The sequence below is a fragment of the Aquarana catesbeiana genome, linkage group LG08, assembly GCF_042186555.1.
Source record: "Aquarana catesbeiana isolate 2022-GZ linkage group LG08, ASM4218655v1, whole genome shotgun sequence".
NCBI classification, from domain to species: domain Eukaryota; kingdom Metazoa; phylum Chordata; class Amphibia; order Anura; family Ranidae; genus Aquarana; species Aquarana catesbeiana.
This window is the reverse complement of record NC_133331.1, coordinates 283,788,757-283,811,849: the sequence shown is the minus strand read 5'-3', so window position 1 is coordinate 283,811,849 and position 23,093 is coordinate 283,788,757. Positions and strand designations below refer to the sequence as shown.

At 45.7% G+C, this 23,093-nt stretch overlaps 1 protein-coding gene across 1 annotated transcript in view; it reads right to left on the bottom strand.

Annotated features, from left to right (window-relative positions):
• Nucleotides 1-499: 499 nt before the first annotated feature.
• LOC141104660 (uncharacterized) overlaps nt 500-23,093 on the bottom strand; it is a 43,461-nt gene continuing 20,867 nt past the window's right edge. Inside the window, exon 8 of the mRNA XM_073594326.1 lies at nt 500-4,809. Within this exon, the coding sequence (XP_073450427.1) occupies nt 4,325-4,809 (485 nt within the window). The 3' untranslated portion in view covers nt 500-4,324. The remainder of the gene's footprint in view (nt 4,810-23,093) is intronic.

Sequence of the window (23,093 nt, the reverse complement as noted above, 5' to 3'; positions counted from 1 at the left end):
CACATGCATGCACAAATTTAAAGCATGACATGTTTGGTATCTATTTACTTGGCATAACATAATCTTTTTTATTCTACCAAAAAATGTGGGTATTATATTGTATTTTTTCCAAAATACGTGAATTTAAAAAGAATTTGCAAATATAATGTGACAGAAAAATTGCTACATCCACCATATTATTCTCTAGGGCCTCTGCCTAAAAATATAATGTTTAGGGATTCGAGGTAATTATGCTGATGTTTACGTGTGTGAAGTGTCAGAATTAGCCCGGGAGGGAATTAGTTAAGGACATCCTTCTGCACTGATCACCTATGTAGGAAGGTCTTTCACTTACCACCAATTTAAGAGTGGGATTCCTGACTGAAAGCTGCGGGGTCAGTACATTTTTTACAGTGATCCTTTCCGTATTCAGTCGGCTAGATCCATATTCTTCATAGCACAAAAATAACCGGCACACCGGGCTGCAGTTTCTGTTCCTGCAATTTATTGCCGATGGCATGCTGTCGTTGCTGTTTTTTTTTTTTTTTGCCATGTAATAAAATGAAATCACAAATAATACCTGCACTAAGGCTCAATTAACAAAAAGTAAGCAAATGACACAATATTGCGGGCAACAATATGAGAACAGTTAAACATAGAAAGGTGCAGTGCTAAGGTTACAGATAGACAGAGTTTGATACAGGGAGAACATAAAGAGGTGCAAAGACAATCAAGTTTATTCAAATAGGACCATCAAGTCCTTAGATGAATTATAAATGGTGCTCATAAAGGGATGTGACACAGAGACCTTCACCACCAAACCACATGGACAGCCTCTTACCAATTGAACTTGACCTTACAGTGAAAGAGCGCAGTCCGATAGCTCCCTTCAGAAATGGAAACCTCTCCAAATTTCCCTTGGATAAGTAAATACGGTAGAAATTCCTATCCTGATGACCTTCCAGGCTCCCAATAGGTGATAGTGAAAAAGAAAAAAGGAGGTATCTCATAGTGCAGCAAGTTAGTTAAAATCGAAAGTTTATTACAGATAAAAGTAATGCACTCACATTTAAAACCTTAGAAAGTTTCTAATCAACAAAATGGCGGCTGCTGGTGTGCGATGACGTCATCCGTCAGGACTCCACCCTACGTGTTTTGTCATCAATGAGGTAGTCACAGTTGCACCTCAGTTGATCAATTTATTACCGTTAAAGTGTTAACCACCCTTGTTCGACATCTGCCAGTTTTTTACCCACATATTGAACAGTTGACATGGTGCCAGCTGTGTAAGTATTGGAGTAGCTCAGTACTGTTTCATATGAGGATGGTATTACTTTATGGGTACAGTGCCTTGAAAAAGTATTCATACCCCTTGAAATTTTCCCATGTTACAACCAAAAACATAAATGTATTTTATTGGGATTTTATTTTTTTTTTACAAATAAATATCTGAAAAAAGTTTGGCGTGCATTTGTATTCAGCCCCCTTTACTCTGATACCCCTAACTAAAATCTAGTGGAACCAATTGCCTCCAGAAGTCACCTATTTAGTAAATAGAGTCCACCTGTGTGTAATTTAATCTCAGTATAAATACAGCTGTTCTGTGAAGCCCTCAGAGGTTTTTTAGAGAATCTTAGTGCACAAACAGTATCATAAAGGCCAAGGAACCCACCAGACAGGTCAGGGATAAAGTTGTGGAGAAGTTTAAAGCAGGGTTAGCTTATAAAAAAATACCCCAAGCTTTGAACATCTCATGGAGCACTGTTCAATCCATCATCCGAAAATGGAAAGAGTATGGCACAACTGCAAACTTACCAAGACATGGCCGTACACCTAAACTGACAGGCCAGGCAAGGAGAGCATTCATCAGAGAAGCAGCCAAGAGGCCCATGGTAACTCTGGAGAAGCTGCAGAGATCCACAGCTCAGGTGGGAGAATCTGTCCACAGGACAACTATTAGTCTTGCACTCCACAAATCTGGCCTTTATGAAAGAGTGACAAGAAGAAAGCCATTGTTGAAAGAAAGCCATAAAGAAGTCCGGTTTGCAGTATGCGAGAAGCCATGTGGGGGACACAGCAAACATGTGGAAGAAGGTGCTCTGGTCAAGTTAGACCGAAATTGAACATTATGGCCTAAAAAATGCTGTGTGGTGGAGAACTAACACTGCACATTACCTTGAATACACTATCCCCACCGTGAACATGGTGGTGGCAGCATCATGTTGTGTGGATGCTTTTCTTCAGCGGGGACAGGGAAGCTGGTCAGAGTTGATGGGAAGATGGATGGAGCCAAATACAGGGCAATCTAATGCCCCATACACACGATCGGAAATTCAGCCAGCAAAAGACCGATGAGAGCTTTTGGTCAGAAAATGCGACCGTGTGTATGTTCCATTGGACTTTTGCTGGCTAAATTCCTGCCAGCAAAAGATTGAGAGCAGGTTCTCTATTTTTCGGTCGGAAAAAGTTCCTATACAAAAATGCGTTCGTGTGTATGCAATTCCAACGCGCAAAAAAATCACGCATGCTCGGAAACAATTCAACGCATGCTCGGAAGCATTGAACTTAATTTTCTCGGCTCGTCGTAGTGTTGTACGTCGCTGTGTTCTTGACGGTCGAAAGTTCAGAGAACTTTTGTGTGACCGTGTGTATGCAAGCCAAGCTTGAGCGGAATCCGGTCTGAAAAACCATCCAAGATTTTTCCGATGGAAATTCCGCTTGTGTGTACGGGGCATTAGAAGAAAATCTGTTAGAGTCTGCAAAAGACTTGAGACTGGGGCGGAGGTACATCTTTCAGCAGGACAACAACCCTAAACATACAGCCAGAGCTACAATGGAATGATTTAGATTAATGGCCCGTACACACGATCCAAGTATCGTACGAAAATGGTCATCCGAGGAAGGATCGTATGATAATCGGATCGTGTGTACACTACTTTTGACAGCCGATCCCGACCGTTCATCTGATATTATTCGCTCAGACATACACAAAAATTTTCCTCGTACGATACCAGATCGTACGATTTTCGTTTAGTCAGTATAGTTGTCGTCTGAAAATACAATACAAATACATTACAACACATGACATCACTTCCGATTTTTTTGTCTGTCGTACGAGAATTTTTGTGACTTTATATAGCTATTCAATTTCCACTATTAAGAACGGTCGTACAATCGGTCGTACGATATTCGGAACGTGTGTACGAGGCATACAGCAAATTAATGTGTTAGAATGGCCCAGTCAAAGTCCAGACCTAAATCCAATTGAGAATCTGTGGCAAGACTTGAAAATTGCTGTTCACAGACGCTCTCCATCCAATCTGACAGAGCTTGAGATATTTTGCAAAGAAGAATGGGCAAAAATGTCCCTCTCTAGATGTGCAAAGCTGGTATGCCGCGTACACACGATCGGAAATTCAGCCAGCAAAAGACCGATGGGAGCTTTTGGTCGGAAAATGCGACCGTGTGTATGCTCCATCGGACTTTTGGACTTTTGCTGGCCGAATTCCAGCCAGCAAAAGATTGGGAGCATGTTCTCAACTTTTCGGTCGGAAAAAGTTCCTATCCGAAAATGCGATCGTCTGTAGCAATTCCGGCGCGCAAAATTCCTACGAATGCTTGGAAGCATTAAACTTCATTTTCTCGGCTCGTTGTAGTGTTGTACTTCACCGCGTTCTTGACGGTCCAAAGTTCAGCTGACCGTGTGTATGCAAGCCAAGCTTGAGCGGAATCCCTTCGGAAAAGCCATCATATCTTTTTCCAACCAAGATCCCGATCGTGTGTACGCTGCAGTAGAGACATCCCCAAAAGACTTGCAGCTGTAATTGCAGAGAAAGGCGGTTCTACAAAGTATTGACTCCGGGGGGTGCCATACAAATGTATCCCCACACTTTTCACATATTTATATGTAAAAAAATTTTGAATAAACAATTATCATTTTTCTTCAAATTCACAATTATGTGCCACTTTGCATTAGTAAATATAATATATATATATATATATATATATATATATATATATATATATATGGATATAAAATCCCAATAAAATACATTTATGTTGTGAATTGTACACCGTTTGGGCCTGCCTCCCCCAGGAGAATCTAAGGTTTATAAAGTTACAAGTGTTCCCTGGTATACTTATATCTTTGTATTACCCGGTTACCTATTATGAGGGGCTACCACTCTCTGGATTGTATTTTTATTTTAAAGTATGCAAAATTAAAAAGGGGTGCACCCATTTATAAATGAAATGTTTTCTTCCTATAGTTGTTCTTTGGACTAAACAGTTCCAATAGTAAAACCATTGTACATTTGTCAAAAGAATAGGTGATTTCGAAGTCTAATTAGACTTTTATCTGTAAAACATTTACCGCAGTCTGAATGCATTGAGGATACTGTGCCGTGTGTGTTCTCTGATGTTTAACAAGGTGTCTTTTCTGAGTAAAACATTTCCCGCACTCAGTACATGAATAACGACGATCACTCGTGTGAGTTTTCTGGTGTCTAACAAAGTCTCCTTTTCTAGTGAAAGATTTCCCGCACTCTGGACATGAATAAGGACGCTCACCCGTGTGAATTCTCTGGTGTTCATCAAGGCTTCCTTTCTGTGTGAAAGATTTTCCGCACTCTGAACATGAATAGGGACGCTCACCCGTATGACTTCTCAGGTGTCTAACGAGGACTTCTTTATAAAGGAAAGATTTTTTACACTCTGAACATGAAAACGGACGATTACATGTGTGAATCTTCTGGTGTCTAACAAGGGTTCCTTTCACAGTGAAAGATTTCCCGCACTCTGAACATGAATAGGGACGTTCACCTGTGTGAACTCTCAGGTGTCTAACAAGGACTTCTTTATAAAGGAAAGATCTTTTACACTCTGAACATGAAAACGGACGGTTACCCGTGTGAATCTCTTGGTGTCTAACTAAGGTTCCTTTCTGAGTGAAACATTTTCCACACTCTGAACATGAGAATACATTGTCACCTCGGTGATCTCCTTCATGGGGTGAGGAAGATTCCTCGGGATTAGAAGGATCTGTTGATCGATCTGCAGTGTGAGATCTTACATGGATATTTGCTCTCATAGTATGTGATTGATGAGAAGATTCCCCCTGATCAGAGGGATCCATTGATGTCTCCGGACAGGAAGGTCTGTGATGTATATTTTGTGTATTTGGATTTCCTCCTGGAGGATCCTGTGTGATGACATTATCTTCTGACTTACAATCAGCAGATAATAGAAGATGTCTCTCTGAGGAATTCCTGACATCACATCCATCTGTTGGAATGAAATGTAAAAATGTCAGTATATCACAAATAACTGGAGCTTTAGCTATCACCCCAGCCTTATATTGAGGAATGCAGATGGACCTTTCATATGGTGTACAGTATCTCCTCCTCATTTGTTGGGAACATGACGTTATATTGAGGAATGCAGATGGACCTTTCATATGGTGTACAGTATCTCCTCCTCATTTGTTGGGAACATGACATTATATTGAGGAATGGAGATGGACCTTTCATATGGTGTACAGTATCTCCTCCTCATTTGTTGGGAATATGACGTTATATTGAGGAATGGAGATGGACCTTTCATATGGTGTACAGTATCTCCGCCTGATTTGTTGGGAACATGACATTATATTGAGGAATGGAATTGGACTTTTCATATGGTGTACAGTATCTCCTCCTTTGTTGAGGACATGACGTTATATTGAGGAATGGAGATGGACTTTTCATATGGTGTACAGTATCTCCTCCTTTGTTGAGGACATGACGTTATATTGAAGAATGGAGGTGGACTTTTTATACCATGATCTGGTTGCTTTGGAATCAGGAAGGAATTATTTAATCCTTCTATGAGCAAATTTGGCCAAGCTTCTACATGCTTTTTCTACTTACCTCTTGGTCAGTTATGGATTTTTAGATTTTTTTTTATTTGGCAGGGTGAACTAAATGGGTTTTTTTTTTGGACTCATGAAAAGATGTAAATACATATCTTATACTCACAGCTGTAACATGAAAATGTCAACTGTTTCTGCATTTAGTGTCTATTACTTACTTGTGTCCATATGTAGAGAAGATTCCTCCTGTTTACTTTCCATAATCATCTCCCCCTCCTCCATAGACTGCTGATCTCCATTCACCAATGTCTTTCCTCCTTCTTCTTTAACCTCAACTTCGATAAATTTCATTTCTTCACCCTAAACCCCAAAGAAGTCACATAGAAGAATGTTTTCTCATAGCTTAGAAGACCTTTTTGTGGTCTACATGCTCAGTCCTATCTACCTGATGATGGTGAGGGATGGTGTGATCTTCTTGTGTAGGATCCCGGAAATACAGAGGATGGGGACATCCCTCTGGTGGATTCCCATTACTTGAACTATCTGTAGGAAACACACACACTGACTGAATACATTGTTTCTATTTGTTTATCAGATGATGAGGGGTCTAAGTGGACCCTCCGTACTGCTCTTTCCTTTGCAATAAAGTCTCCTCTTACCCAGTGATGTGAGGGGCGCCTGATTCTCCCGAATGACGTCCTTGTAGAGATCCTTGTGTCCTTCTAAATACTCCTCCACAGAGGCTGTGACATCCTGGCATCTTATAGGAACCTGACACATACAATGATACAGTCACAATCCAGACACATTCCTTGTCTGGTACTGGATAATGTCCCAGAATTCTCGGCACCGCTCACCTCTCCTGTCAGCAATTTAATGATTTTGTTAGCGATGTCCAAAATCTTCTTATCATTGTTCCTCTTGTATTTTATGGAATGAGGTGAAGGCACTGTGATGGTTAGATGGTCACCAGACTTCAACAAAGGAAAAATCTGCATTGAAAGAGCAACAATAATGTCATGTGACCTCTCAGAATCCTCCTCACCTCTCCGGTCAGGTCTGTGTTTTATTAATAGAAAGAAGAGTGATGTCATGTGAACTCCCAGAATCCTCCTCACCTCTCCGGTCAGGTCTGTGTTTTATTAATAGAAAGAAGAGTGATGTCATGTGACCTCCCAGAATACCCCTCTCCTCTCCGGTCAGGTTTGTTTGATTAAAGCAGTGTTCCAGCTGCAAAAGAAAAATTTTTAAAAGTCAGCAGCTACAAACACTGTAGCTGCTGACTTTTAATAAGGACACTTACCTGTCTTGGGAGCCTGCGATGTCAGCCCCCCCCCGAGGCCGATCCGTCCATAAGATCGGGTGCAGGCGCGCCATACTAACTAAGGGAAACTGGCAGTGGAGCCTTCAGGCTTCACCGCCGGTTTCCTACTCCGCTTGCGCGAGTCGCGCGGTGCCTCCTAAATGGCTCAGTCGTCTTCTGGAACACACACAGGTCCCAGAAGGCAGCAGGCGAGCAGCAGGAAATGACGCCCTGGGCTGCGGCGATGCTGGGGCAAAAGTACACAAGGTACTTCAATAAAGGTAGGAAGAATAAAAAAATAATCAATAGCCAAAAACGAGTGGTGGAGGGGTAGTCTTTCCTTTAAGATCTAGTTGAAAAAGTGGGTGGAACTCCGCTTTAATAGAGATAAGAGTGATGTTATGTGACCTCCCAGAATCCTCCTCACCTCTCCGGTCAGGTCTGTGTTTTATTAATAGAGATAACAGTGTTGTCATGTGACCTCCCAGAATCCTCCTCACCTCTCCGGTCAGCTCTGTGTTTTATTAATAGAGATAAGAGTGATGTCATGTGACCTTCCAGAATCCTCCTCACCTCTCCGGTCAGCTCTGTGTTTTATTAATAGAAATATTAATGATGTCATGTGACCTCCCAGAATCCTCCCCACCTCTCCGGACAGGTCTGTGTTCTATTAATAGAGATAAAAGTGATGTCATGTGACCACCCCAAATCCTCCTCACCTCTCCAGTCAGCAGGTAGATAATCTGCAGGGTGAGGTTTAATATCCTTCCAGTCATGTAACTCGGGTCCTCCTCCATCCTCATTGATGAGATCATGTGATCCATATAAGACTCTGATCTCTGTAAACAGATCATATTACAGCCCCGCTGATCGCTATAACTCACAGACAAGTAGAGATGCATTTTAAATGAAGACAATGGACATTTGGGGCCGTACACCTGCACCCACACGGATGTCTGAATGGGAGCAGCGTCTGTGACTATGCAGCCACTGTGCCCCAACTGACATCACTGGGACTACATAACTGCACAGAGATGCACACCTCCAAGGTTGGACGACCATGTGAACAAAGTCTTACCCCCAACAGGTCATGTTTTCAGGATTTCCTTCACCTTGCTTAATTGTTTTAAATCAATTTCAACTGCTTGGTATTTACGACAGATATTATATCTAAAGAAAATGACCGACATTGCTCTCCTTCCAGGATTTAACAGAAAGATACCGACTTCCAGGACGAATGCTTTTCAGATATTATCAGTTGAGGCATGCCATTAGGGCCCAATTCTCAGGACTTATCAGGCTGAGGATAGACCCCATTGAGAATATTCTTGCCCAGGAATCCCTTAAAAAGACTCTATCAACATTATACCTTTACTTGCTGGGAATGGACTCGCCTAAAATAGACAGGTTATGGGAGCTGTGGCAGGCTGACATTCCTAGCTTGGACAGGGAAGTTTGGGAAGAGTGTTTTGAGGGATGCTATAAACTAGTGATATCCTCTACAGATAAGTTGCTGCAAACTAAATGTATGCATCGCATATATTATACACCTCAGAGACTGCACCGGATCTATCCTCATAGATCACCAAACTGCCCCAGATGCCAATCTCCAAGTAGTACGTACATACACATGTTTTGGACTTGTCCCTTGATTATGACATTTTGGGCCGGGGTGTTTGAAAGTATTAATATCCGGCTTCAGCTATCACTGCCAGTATCGCCGGAATTGGCCCTGTTAGGTATTCATGAAGACGACCAGAGACCCAAATATACGAAAATCCTGGTCTCACTCTTACTTTTCTATGCTAAGAAAGAAGTCTTAAAGAAATGGTCCTCGCCCTCGCCTCTGAGAGTGGAGTCCTGGGACTCATCTATCAATGCAGTACTTCCTATGTATAAAATGACATTCCTAAATAGGGGTTGCCCGCAGAAGTTTGACCGGATCTGGTCACCTTGGGTTGAACAATTCTAATTCCTCACTCAGGTGGGTTTTGGGTACTACCTCCTGGTGGACAGATGTGGATATACGGTTCGCCCCTTCCCCCTTACATCATTACTTGGCAGGAGTGTATTAATCTAATTTCTTGTCCTATAATTTATATGCGAGGAAAGTGGACTGCATTACCCTGTATAACTTTTCTGCTGTTTTATTTCATTTCTTTATCCTTTGCTCTCTTGTATGCATACTACTTGATATTTGTACACAACCAATGTATGTCTGCCAATTGTTATATGATGTCTTCTCAATAAAGACCAACCTTGTTGTTAAAAAAAAAAAAAAGAAAATGACTGAAGCACGGCTTGTTAGGGGTATCTAAAGTTCGAAAGGAGGTGCCTGAGTTTAGGAGCTATAAAGTGCCACTTGAGTGACAGCTCTGAGTCTGCTGAGATCACATCCAAGATGGCAGCGGCCAGCAGCAGTATTGGTTTGTTTGGATGTCTACAAATCGCTCCAAAAATTATATCACTAAGATAGTCAAAAAGCAGCATCAGAAATATAACAGCTTATCCAGGAAAGAAGGCCGAAACGCGTAAAGGTGGAGCCCTATGAGCTCCAATGAGCAGTCAGAGGGATTTTGGAGATCAACAGAAGGAAGGCTTTTACAGGTAATGAAAATGAATAAAATGCCTTAAATGCACATCCTATGGCAAGAACGTTGTTAAAAATAATGGTCTGATGACAGTTTCTCTCATTTTAAACATTCAGGACAAAGTGTGTTTCTTAAGTTCTCCCCGCAGAAATATTCACACTACCAGGGATCCCATGGTGCTTCTGCATCTGCTGGATCAGGGGTCCTCAAACTACGGCCCGCGGGCCAAATGCGGCCCGCCGAGGACATTTATCTGGCCCACACCACCCAGGGCCGGATTCCCGACAGGCCAGGCTTGGGCCTGGGCCAGGTCGGCTCGGCTTGGGCAGGTCTACTCTGCTTCGGCAGGGAGCATATCCGCTCCGCTCAAGCCGCCTCCGCCACCCCAGTCATTGATGGAGGGCTCCGTGTGCCGTGCTGCATGCTGGGAAGTGTAGTTTCCAGCACAGTCCCGCACGGATTCACGTCTTCCTCACGTGGCAGACAGGAGGCGCGGAGGGTGACAGCGAGACAGGAGGCGCGGAGGGTGACAGCGAGAGCGGAGGCTTCAGGCAACAGCCTACTAACAAGTGAGGACCCCTGTCCATCCCACTGTCCCCCTGTCCACCCCACTGTCCCCCTGTCCACCCCTCTGTCCCCCTGTCCTCCCCACTGTCCCCCTGTCCACCCCTCTGTCCCCCCCACTGTCCACCCCTCTGTCCCCCTGTCCACCCCACTGTCCCCCTGTCCCCCCCTCTGTCCCCCTGTCCACCCCACTGTCCCCCTGTACACCCCACTGTCCCCCTGTCCACCCCACTGTCCACCCCACTGTCCCCCTGTCCACCCCCCTGTCCACCCCTCTGTCCCCCTGTCCACCCCTCTGTCCACCCCACTGTCCCCCCCTCTGTCCCCCTGTCCACCCCTCTGTCCCCCTGTCCACCCCTCTGTCCACCCCACTGTCCCCCTGTTCCCCCCTCTGTTCCCCTGTCCACCCCTCTGTCCCCCTGTCCACTCTACTGTCCCCCTGTCGCCCCCCTCTGTCCCCCCCTCTGTCCCCCTGTCCCTCCCTCTGTCCCCCTGTCCACCCCTCTGTCCCCCTGTCCACCCCTCTGTCCATCCCATTGTCCCCCTGTCCATCCCTCTGGTCCCCTGTCCATCCCTCTGTCCCCCTGTCCATCCCTCTGTCCCCCTGTCCACCCCTCTGTCCCCCTGTCCATCCTCCTGTCCCCCTGTCCATCCCTCTGTCCATCCCACTGTCCCCCTGTCCATCCCACTGTCCCCCTGTCCACCCCTCTGTCCCCCTGTCCATCCCACAGTCCCTCTGTCCATCCCACAGTCCCTCTGTCCATCCCACTGTCCCTCTGTCCCCCTGTCCATCCCTCTGTCCCCCTGTCCATCCCTCTGTCCCCCTGTCCATCCCACAGTCCCCCTGTCCATCCCTCTGTCCATCCCACAATCCCCCTGTCCATCCCTCTGTCCCCGTGTCCATCCCACAGCCCCCCTGTCCATCCCAGAGTCCCCCTGTCCATCCCAGAGTCCCCCTGTCCATCCCTCTGTCCATCTCACAGTCCCTCTCTCCATCCCACAGTCCCCCTGTCCATCCCTCTGTCCATCTCACAGTCCCCCTCTCCATCCCACAGTCCCCCTGTCCATCCCACAGTCCCCCTGTCCACCCCACAGTCCCCCTGTCCATCCCTCTGTCCCCCTGTCCATCCCTCTGTCCCCCTGTCCATCCCACAGTCCCCCTGTCCATCCCACAGTCCCCCTCTCCATCCTACTTTCCCCCTGTCCATCCCACTGCCCCCCTCTCCATCTCACTGCCCCCTGTCCATCCCACAGTCCCCCTCTCCATCCTACTTTCCCCCTGTCCATCCCACTGTCCCCCTCTCCATCCCACTGTCCCCCCTCTCCATCCCACTGTCCCCCCTCTCCATCCCACTGTTCTCCTGTGCATCCACCTGTCCTTCTGACCACTCTGCAGTCCCCCCTCCACCCCACTGCCTCACCCTGGTCTAGGTAGGAGGAGGGTGGGACTTTTATCACAGCGCGTCCGAACTATAGTCCGGCCCTCTAACAGTCTGACCGATAGTGAACTGGCCCCCTGTTTAAAAAGTTTGAGGACCCTTGAGCTGGATAGACAACTTCCATCTTCCAGGTATGTGGGAGCATTTGACCTCCTCCCATAGAACTGTGACCTCCTCCCAATGACAGATACACAAGTGTAACAGCCAATTGCAAGGCCCAGACGCTGTCACATGACAGAGGGGGTGATGCCACCACTCCCCCTAACCTCCTGAGAAAAGGGACATAGTGGATTCCAGTGTCAGCTGCTGCAGAGGCCAGGAGCATTGCTGTGATTGGAAAAGATCTGGGGCAACCAATATAGTGACACCAAATGGTGGGTGTGGCCAAATTTCATTATCCTGGGGGGGGGGGGTTAAAAGGTGCATTGTTTAAGCACTTTACTACCGCCATATGTTTAATAATTGTGGAGTAGTAGACATGTATTTCTGGTGTGCTGTCTATAAATGACACTTCTGACACGTCTGTAAATGACTGTGATCTGAGTCATCATTAGATGGCTCAGATGACAGAGATAATGTACAGAGTCGATCTGAGCAGCTCTGTACCTTGTGATTGCTATGAAGACCAGGGGCGCTGCCCAGAGTAATATGTCCCAAAGCAAAATAAACGTTATAAAAACTCAGATTGACTGGGTTCAGTGATTTTAGCAATGGACAGTTGGATAAATAGTTCTATATTTAGGATGTATCTGGTCTATAAACCAGAGGCTCTGGATGGACAGTTTGATAAATGGTTCTTTATTACTGGTTGTAAATATGTAATAAATCTTATTACCTCCTTATCTCTCTAAGTTCCAGGAATGCTTTCTTCCTTCTAATTCACCTGAAACGTTTTTGTTCATTTTTCTACGTCTCTACCTTACATCACTTCCTGTTCTACCTTACATCACTTCCTGTCTATGTATTTTGAGGTGAGATCACCACCTTGTGTTAAATATAAGTACTGCAGTCTACATTATGTTTCAGCATTTTGCCCGTTGCCTCATCATCCATTCCTCTATGTTATATCCATGATTACACAAGCTGATTATACCTCAGATAAAATCCAAACTAAAATGATGAACAACATTTTGATAGCGTTTTAAAATGTATAAGGTGAAACTAAATAATGAAAAACATATTACAAGCTTAAATACAACATATAAGGCTCAATATAGAAAGCTTTAATACAAGTGTACACATCTCTATTTTAGCCATGTGACTCTCAGTCATTTCCTGATCTCATTGTGCTCAGATGGAAATAATGCCTCGTGCTCAGATGGAAATAATGCCTCGTACACACAAGCGGACTTTCCAGCAGACTTGGTCCGACGGTCTTTCCGCCGGACTTTCCGGCAGACTACCTGAACGGATGGACTTGCCTACACACGACCGGACACGACCGGACTTTCCGGCAGGCTAGGTCCGCCCGTCTTTCTGACGGACTTTCGCCGGAGTTACAGCGGACTTTCAGAATGAACAGACTTGCCCACACACGGACAAGTCCGTTCATTTTGAACGGAGGTCAATCTCGCCGCTTTTATCGGCGAGATTGACACCTTGCAAGCTCCGTCATGGGGCATACCAGGCCCTTAAGTCTGGTATGGATTTTAAAGGGAACCCCCTACGCCGAAAAAACGGCGTGGGGTCGCCCCTAGAATCCATACCAGACCCCGACTCGAGCACGCAGCCCGGTCGATCAGGAAAGGGGGTGGGGACGAGCTGCGGGGCCCCCCCACCACAAAGCACCTTGTCCCCATGTTGATGAGGACAAGGGCCTCTTCCCGACAACCCTGGCTGTTGGTTGTCGGGGTTTGCGGGCAGGGGGCTTATCGGAATCCGGGAGCCCCCTATAATAAGAGGGCCCCCAGATCCCGGCCCCCCACCCTATGTGAATGAGTATGGGGTACATGGTACCCCTACCCATTTACCTAGGGAAAAAGTGTCAATAATAAAACACACTACACAGGTTTTTAAAGTAATTTATTAGACAGCTCCGGGGGGGAGTCTTCTTCCGGCTTCGGGGGTCTTCTTCCGACTTCGGGGGTCCCTCTGGTTCCTCTTCTCCCGGCGTCCGGTTGGTTCTTCTCCGCTTTCTCTGGCCTCTTCTCCCGGTGTTCCAGTTCTTCTGCCGGCTCCTCCGCTGTCTTGCAAAGGTGTTGCGTGCTTATATTTTGTCTCAGCAGCTGAAGTCCTCCATTCGGATTTCACAGAAAATGTTGCTGATCTTTTAAGGTTTTTGACAAACTCATTTATGTGTTTTCTCCCCAATTCCAGATCCTAAAAGTTTAGAAGGATCTAAAACTAAAGCCAGGTGACTTTTGGATTGTTAAGAGACATTTATATATAAGGAGATGTTTGGAGACTCAATACAGCATCTATTTCATGTACAGTTGTGCAAAACTTGAAGGAAAAGTCACCTGGATCCACACCAGACACTGCGAAAATGACTAAATTAAAGAAATCTCTGTGTTTGATTTGTTTTCCTCTTGCGACCACAGTCTAGGGTACTATTTATTCAAATACTTTCATTGTAAGGGATATATATATAAAATGTGATTTGAAAAGTAGTTCAGCCATGTTGAAGTCATATTTGTCTTTTGTACGTCTTCCATTTTTTTTTTTTTGAAAAATATTTATTGGGTTTTATAGCATACAAAAGTATAAAAACTTAGTGTAACAAAAGTTACAGAGTATTATTCGTTACAATCTATAACATTCAATGACTTCTCATAATAGTTGAAATACAAGCTTGTCATATCGGTTAGAACAAGGGAGAAGTAACAGAAAACATAAAAATAAAAGAAAAAGAAAATTAGGGGAAAGGGAAGACGGGGGAGTTCATGTTTGCCATCTCATCAACACTATGGAGCGTAACTTTGCTTGACATATGAAATCTTAACATCTAAATACCTTCAGGAGTGGAGGCAGCGTTTGAATAAACGTGGGGGGGGTGGATGCCAAGGGGCACAATGGATTTGTGGATATCCTACGGTGGGTTAAAAGTAAAGGAATCTGGGGTGGGGGGTATTTTGAGTCAGCCAAGAGAGTTGGTAAGATCTTTTGTCAAGTACCATTTCGTGTAGCAAAATGGGTTCATTATCTCGATCAGTGCCTGCGAAGCGAATGTGGCTTCAATGTATTTCCTCCATCTTTTGAAAAAACGGGAAGTCGATCGGAGATTAAGGGTGATGGTGTCCAGTCTCTCTAGGTGGAAAAGTGATGCCAGGGCTTTTTTAAACATTGTTAGGGTAGGAGGAGTAGCTGATATCCAGTGAGACATAATAGTCCTGCGAGCCACTAGGAGACATAGGTGAGCCCAGTGTGGAATATTTTGTGAGACCGTCGTTGGCGATGAGGATGAAGGGGGTATGCTGAACAGGCATAATAGGCGGTCCTTAGTGCACTGAATTTTGTGGACCTCGTTGATGTAAGTGATCACCTTAGTCCAGTAAGCATCAATCTTGTTACAGTCCCAAAGCCTGTAAAGTGGGGCGAGGTAAGTTACACCAGGAACATTGCGCTTGGGTGGGGTCTTTCTTGTTGAAGCGGAAAGGGAAATAAGCTCTGTGAATGATCTTGAATTGTGTTTCCCTCCAAGATTCAGAAGCAGTAAGGTTGCGGACTGTCTTGTACCCCTCAAGGATTTTTTCTGGCAGAGATTCGTCATCTAATACGTGTGACCATTTTTGAAAGGGTTTGAGGGCATACTTCCGTGTTTGATGTTGTATGAGACAAGAGTAAATATTGGAGATGGAGTAGTTATTGCTTTTGATGAGAGTGTCAATGCAGGATGTTTCAAGTGGATTGGTACTAGGTCCCGAGCAGGATTTGAGATAGCTGATGAGTTGGTGATAGAAGAAGACATGAGTTGGTGGTAGGGAGTACTCCCTCATCAGGGTTTGAATTTGCCCGGCTTGTTGAGATAAAGAGATGAGACATCTGTGAGGCCTTTAAGTTTCCATTGGCCAAAAGCTTTATGGATGATAGATGGATGATAGATGGAAGGAACATAGGGTTCCCTTGTATTTTGAGGTATTTGGAGATGCTGGATGGCACTTTGAGCAATTTTCTTACTTCTCTCCATGCAATGACCATGTCCTTAATGATTACACTTGTTTTGAGGTGGGGGGGTAATGTATTGGGATTAGAATGAAGGATGGCCGAGAGGTCATATGGGTGTACCATAGCCTCTTCTAAGGATAGGTTAGAATATTTAGACCCACCAGTTGGCCAGTCTAAGCCCTGTCTAAGTAAACATACCAGGTTGTAGAAACGCATATTGTAGGTCCCGCCCCGCCCTCGCCCTTCGGGAGACATAATTTCTGTAGCGCTATGCGAGGTTTCTTGTGAGACCATATAAAGGCAGTTAGGGCCTTCTGGAGTTTTTGGATGTCTGAATGCTTAATTAGAAGAGGTATGGTCTGCATTGGGTAAAGTAAGCGTGCGAAAGACACCATTTTGAAAAGGTGGCATCTCCCAAAGAGTGAGAGAGGTAGGGACCCCCAAGCCTCCAACTCCTTCACAATTTTGGTTATCAATGGGGGGTAATTTAAAGGGTACAGAGATGATGGTTCACGTCCTATTTTAATGCCCAGGTATGTAATATGTTGGTTGGCTATGGCCAGGGGGGATAGATGTTTCCATTTACTGGAGAGATGGGGGTGTAATGGTAGGATTTCGCTTTTATCAAAATTGATTCTGAATCCCGAGCAAAGTCTGAAGTCTGAAAAAAGTTGTTTGAGTCTGTCAAAGTCTGTTATGGGGTCGGTAGAGAACAATAGTATGTCGTCTGCAAATAGCGCCGAACGAAGAGTGTGGTTCTCCAGAGTGATGCCACTGATTCCATCAGCTGAATTTAGTATTCTGGACAGGGGTTCGATTGCTAGATTGAACAGGAGTGGGGACAGGGGGCAGCTCTGTCTCGTTCCTTTTGTTAATGGAATCGTGTCTGAGATAAAGTCAGGGGTGACAAGACGTGCGGTAGGGGATGCGTACGTTTGTAAAAGAAATCGCATAATCGGTCCTGAGAATCCAAATTGTGTCATCACTCTAAAGAGCCAAGAGAAACTGATGTTGTCAAAGGCCTTTTCCGCGTCTAATGACATGATGGCAATGTCTTGGTTAGGGTGAGTTTTGGCGTATTCCAGAGCCATTAACACTTTGCAAATGTTTAGGGTGGCCGATCTGCCCGAAACAAAGCCAGATTGGGCTGGGTGTAATAATGATGGCAGTAGGGGAGCTAGTCGCGACGCAATTATTTTGGATAGGATTTTGACATCGACATTGATTAATGATATCGGTCGGTATGAGCCCGGTAATAGGTGATCTTTCCCTTTCTTAGAGATTAGTTTGATGTGGGCCTGTGTTCCCGTGGGAAGATAGGGCCCTCCGTCCCACATAGCTGCGTATACATGTTTTAAGGTGTCCGGGATAAATTCCCTGGTCATTTTATAGAATTCGGCGGTGTATCCGTCGGGTCCCGGGGCTTTGGCCGAGGCCATGTCTTTGATCGTAAATCGAATATCATCAACAGTAATGGGGGCATTAATCGTCTCTAATTGTGTGTGGTGGAGTTTGGGTAGACGTATTTTGTTGAGTAGTAAGTCAGTAGTAGGTAAGTCAGTTGGGTCAGCTTTGTATAAATTAGTGTAGTATTCCACGAGTAGGTTGCTAATTTCAGCTGGGGAGGTGACCAGAGAGCCTGTCTTAGCTCTAAGAGCAGAGATACGGGTAGGACGTCTGGGGCCTGAGCACATCTTGGCCAGGAGCCTACCAGCCTTGTTTCCAAATCTATGAAAATGTAGCTGAGAGTATGACGTTTTGGCCACTTCATGCTGTTCTGCCCAGAGGTCAAAGGTGCTTTTGGCCTGTCTCCATTTTTGTATGTTCTCTGTGGTGCGGTTTAATGTGAGCTGTTCATGTGCCAAGCGTAGGGCTTCGCTTGACTCACTATATTGTTGCTTGGCTCTTTTTTTAAACTGTGTTGTGTATGAAATTATTTTACCCCGTAAGAAGGCCTTACCTGCTTCCCAGAATAGGTTAGGGTCTGTAATGTGAGCTCCATTAGAGGAGATGTATTCCTCCCAGGCACAGTATAGTGTATGTTGAAAGTCCCCATTGTCAACTAAATAGGAGGGGAAGCGCCAAGTAGGGGAGGGAGAGGAGCGAGCTGTTTGGGTTAGATGAACCAGGATTGGGCTGTGGTCTGAGATCACTGCGTCTTGTATGTCTGGTGCGCTGATTACGGAGCTTAGGGCCGGGGAGGCAAAAAAATAGTCTATACGTGAGAACGTATTGTGCAGGGGCGAAAAAAAAGTGTATTCCCGATCCGTTGGGTGCATTAAGCGCCAGACATCCACAAAGTGCATGGAGGCGACGGCTTGTGACAGTAGGGTAGATGCAGATGATGAGGGGGTACGGGTGTGTGATCTATGTGTAGGGGAACCTGTGCGATCAGCTAGGGAGGACATGACTGAATTAAAATCCCCACCCAATAGGTGTAGCGTCTCTGGTGTGGTTAGCACCCATCTCACTAAGTCTTGAAAGAAGGAGGTGTCAGGAGAATTGGGAGCATAGATGTTGGTAAGTGCTACAGGTTTGTCATCTATAGTCAGATGTAGAGTCAGTTTCCTTCCTTCCGAGTCAACCTTGACGTCTCTGACAGTGTGCTGTAAATTCTTGTGCAGAAGGATTGCAACACCCGCTTTACGGCCTACTGCTGGTGAGCCATAAACAGAGCCCACCCACAATTTACGAAGACGCTGTAGGTCGTCTGCAGCCAGATGTGTCTCCTGAAGTAGAGCCACATCAGCCCGGAGACGACGCAAGTGTCTGAGGATAGACATACGTTTGTTTGGGGAGCGCAGCCCCTTAAAATTCCACGAGACAAACTTTAGGTGACTCCCAAGTGCAGACTGTGACATAGTTGATGGTTAAAAGTGTTTTGGTTGAGGGGTTTGTATAAGGACCCCTTTGTAGATGTGCTATCTACCTTTTGAGAGCCATCAAAGCGCCTCAGAGCCCCTGAAGACATATGAATTAAGCTGGCAAACATGAACTTAAACTTCTCTAAGCAACAACAAGTTATAAACATTAATAAGTCAGTATATCGTATAAGGAAATACATAACGTGAGTTGTGGACTTCTCTTTTTTCCACATGAGGTCTCACCTATCTAGTTAGCATAGCTCCCATTGATTGCCAGCTCCTCACTTAGGGGCAGGGTGGTAGCAACGGGGGGTGGGGATAGGGTTGGTAGGGGAGAGGAAATGGGGATAGGGGGGGGTACAGGATAGGAAGGGGGAGTAGTCTATGGGGGGATCCCCTGAGGAGGTAGTGCAGGTTTAAATTAATCGATGGTGAGGTATGCTAAACACAGGGGAGGGCCCCCCTCTTAAAATTAGGCATAAACAAACCAGAAAATGGAAAATACAAGAAATTACAACATTGCAAGTGTCCCTGAAAAGGAAAGTTTCCCAGGTAGTGGGGGACTATCTCTGTTATTGAGTTACATGACCATAACAGTATAGCTGCATAACTTTTAGCTGAGTACTTTTCAGCTACAGGTTGGGAGGGGTAGTGCTCCACAGAGAACGTGTACGGCAGTTTATAGAGGCATCAACAGCATCCTCATCTTAAGAGTAAAAAATTTAAGAAAAAGAAAAGGTATAAGACGGGTTGATACTACCCGTTAGAAGATGGCGATGTGGAAAAGGTGGTGATGTGGGGTCCTTCGATGATTCCTTTAACGATTCCCAGAGCGGTCTTCCTGATTGGTGGAGCGGCTGCGCTTGTATGGAGGTTTGGTCGGGCTTCGGGGGTGTTTAGGGGGTCTATATGCATGCTGTGAAGATGACGATGGAGATCCCTCTGTCGCGGCGCTGTGTTCCATTTCGGAGCTTCTGTTGGTTAGGTAGGTTTCCGCCTCTTCAGGTGTGTGAAAGGTGAGTTGCTCCCCTTCAGATGTTTGAACGCGGAGGACAGCTGGATAGGCTAGGGAGAATCTGGTTTGAGTGCGGTGCAGAGTGGAACATACCGAGGAGAATGCCTTACGTTGTTTCATTACCTCTATGGAATAGTCCGCGAAAAGCAACAGTTTCGTGCCATCTACCACCAGTGAGCGCGTGCGACGAAATTTTTGCATTATGGCGTTTTTGTCGGCGTAGTTTAAGTATTTTACTATCACATGCCGAGGTTTAGCGCGCGTGTCAGAATATTGACCCATACGGTGCGCTCGTTCAACAGTGCATGGTATGTGGAGGCCAAGTTGCTCTGGGATGGTTTTCGCACATATGTTTGTGAGGTGGGAGGCTGGGATCGACTCTGGCAAGCCAATGATGCGCAGGTTGTTCCTTCTTGAGCGATTTTCCAAATCGTCCAGCTTGTCCCATATGTCTCTATATGAAGCATTGATACGTGCAAGTGCTGCAGACGAGGCTGTGCAGTCATCTTCAATTATAGAAATCCTTTCCTCCACCTGAGTGATGCGCTGGGCCTGAGCCTGGAGCTCTATGTGCAGCTGTTCCAGCCCTCTGTGTACCGCTGCGTCTACAGTGGCTGTTAGTGATGGCCCCAGTAGTTGAACTACAGCCTGGGCAATGTTGGCAGGGGATGCAGGGTCAGTTTCTGTCGTAGCAGGGGCAGGGGGAGGTTGTGGCTGCTGCTGAGGCCGCTCTGCTGTGTCCGGAGCGGCCGCCATCTTGGCTGTGTCAGCCGCTATGTCTCCCGCCGGCGGAGCTGTGGAGGGGGGCGAGGACAGCGCCCGAGCGTAGGATCGCTCCACGAAGCGGTCCATGTCTGCCTGAGATGGAGCAGAGGCAGTAGGGGTTTCCCCCGGTGCTGTGGCTGGCTTAAATGCCGGTTATGTGAGGAGCTGTGTGGGAGCTGGAGCTGCTCACCTCCTCCTCATGTGGCGCCGGAACCGGAAGTTACGTCTTCCATTTTATGTAGAATTGTCTGTGTTTACATATGCATTACATAGTCAGCATGCCAACAATTAAGCTAGAAGGCCATTCTGGCCACAGGAGTGTACAGCCAGTACTCTGTAAAAATGTCTTATCAATCATTTGTTTTTCACAATGAAAAAACAAATGATTGATAATGATTGATGTATGATCCTGGCACATTAGAGTGTAAGCTCCTCTGGTACAGAGACTGATGTGACTGGCTCAGTGTTCTCTGTACAGCACTGCGGTATATGTCTAAGCTATATAAATTAGTGACGCAGCAAAATTTCAGCGGCCGAAAAAAAACTGCCGAAAATTGTGTTTTCGTCATGTTGCTGAAAGAAAAAAAAAAATTGAGACAATTAAAGCCGATAATTGCGCATGCGCAGTAGCGGTGGCCGCGCTGCCGGGTGCCACCCATTGCGGAGTATCATCTTGGTCAAGGTCCTCCCCTCCTCCTCCCCTCCCTCCTCCTCTCAATGCAGAGCGGCGATCTCCCTGCATCAGGGAGCTGAATTGTTCGGGCCGTAGTAACAATGTCCCGCCTCCTGTGATAGATGGCACACTGATCCAATGGCGATACATTGAATCAGTGTGACGTGATCACAGGAGGCGGGACATTGTTACTGCGGACAATATAAATCCAGCTCCGTGTTTTTTGTGAAAAAAAAATTAAAAATCCAGCTCCATGACACACGGAGATCGCTGCTCTGATCTGGACACAGGCAGGCTGCTGCATCTGATGGGCACAGGCACCGGTGAGGCTGCATGACGGGCACAGGCAGGCTTCTGCATCTGATGGACACAGGCAGGCTTCTGCATCTGATGGACATAGGTAGAGGCTGCTGCATCTGACTGGTAGGCTGCATCTGACAGGCACTGGTGAAGCTACATTTGATGGACACTGGTGAGGCTGCATTGATCTCTTGTATCATGTCTGCAGTCTCTGACCATCTCCTGTATCATGTCTGCTAAAGGTGCACCAAATGGAAATTTTGCTAATGCTATTAGCAGTGTGTTTAAGTTTTAATAAGAGAATGCAGACATGATACAAGAGATGGTTAGAGACTAAGGACATGATACAAGAGATGGTTAGAGACTGGAGACATGATACAAGAGATGGTTAGAGACTGAGGACGTGATACAAGAGATGGTTAGAGACTGAGGACATGATGCAAGAGATGGTCAGAGACTGCAGACGTGATACAAGAGATGGTTAGAGACTGAGGACGTGATACAAGAGATGGTCAGAGACTGAAGACATGATGCAAGAGATGGTCAGAGACTGCAGACATGATACAAGAGATGGTTAGAGACTGAGGACATGATGCAAGAGATGGTCAGAGACCGCAGACATGATAAAAGAGATGGTTAGAGACTGAGGACATGATACAAGAGATGGTTAGAGACTGAGGACATGATACAAGAGATGGTTAGAGACTGAGGACATGATACAAGAGATAGTTAGAGATTGAGGACATGATACAAGAGATGGTTAGAGACTGAGGACATGATACAAGAGATGGTTAGAGACTGCAGACTGCATTTTCCTTGAGCTTTTCTTGCACTAAAGATGCCAATAATGGGCAACAATAAATTCATATTAATTTAAATTGATGATATTAACTGCTTAAGGGCCATCCGCCGCAGTTATATTGCAGCAGGTTGGCTCCCCTGGGTGAGCCGTCATAGCTGTATGTTGGCCACTTTAAGAGCACTAGGGGGTGCCCGATGACAGAGCCGATGCACGTGTTCAGTGGTCGCGATGTCCACCGGGCACCCGCGATCGCTCCTGAGATAGACAGAACGGAGGTCTGTCAATATAAATAGACAGGTCTCCGTTATGTCAGGGGTGAGGAGACTGATCAGTTGTTCCTAATGCTTAGGAACAAGACCAGTTTCTTCCCCCAGGCAAGTCCCATCCCCCCACAGTTAGAAACACTCCCTAGGTAACACATTTAACCCCTTGATCGCCCCCTAGTGTTAACCCCTTCCCTACCAATGACATTTATACAGTAATCAGTGGATATTTTTAGCACTGATCGCTGCATAAATGTCACTGGTCCCAAAAAAGTGTCAAAAGTGTCCGATTTGTCCGCCGCAATGTCGTAGTCCTGATAAAAAAAATCGCAGATCGCCGCAATTACTAGTAAAATTAAAAAACAATAATAAAAATGCCATAAATATATCCCCTATTTTGTATACGCTATAACTTTTGCACAAACCAATAAATATACACTTATACCAAAAACATGTAGAAGAATACATATCGGCCTAAACTGAAGAAGAAATACGTTTTTTAACTACCTCCCACCCAGCCACTGCACATAAACGGCCGGGTGGTCCTTTCCTCGTTCTGAGTGGATTTTCAAGGAACGTCCCT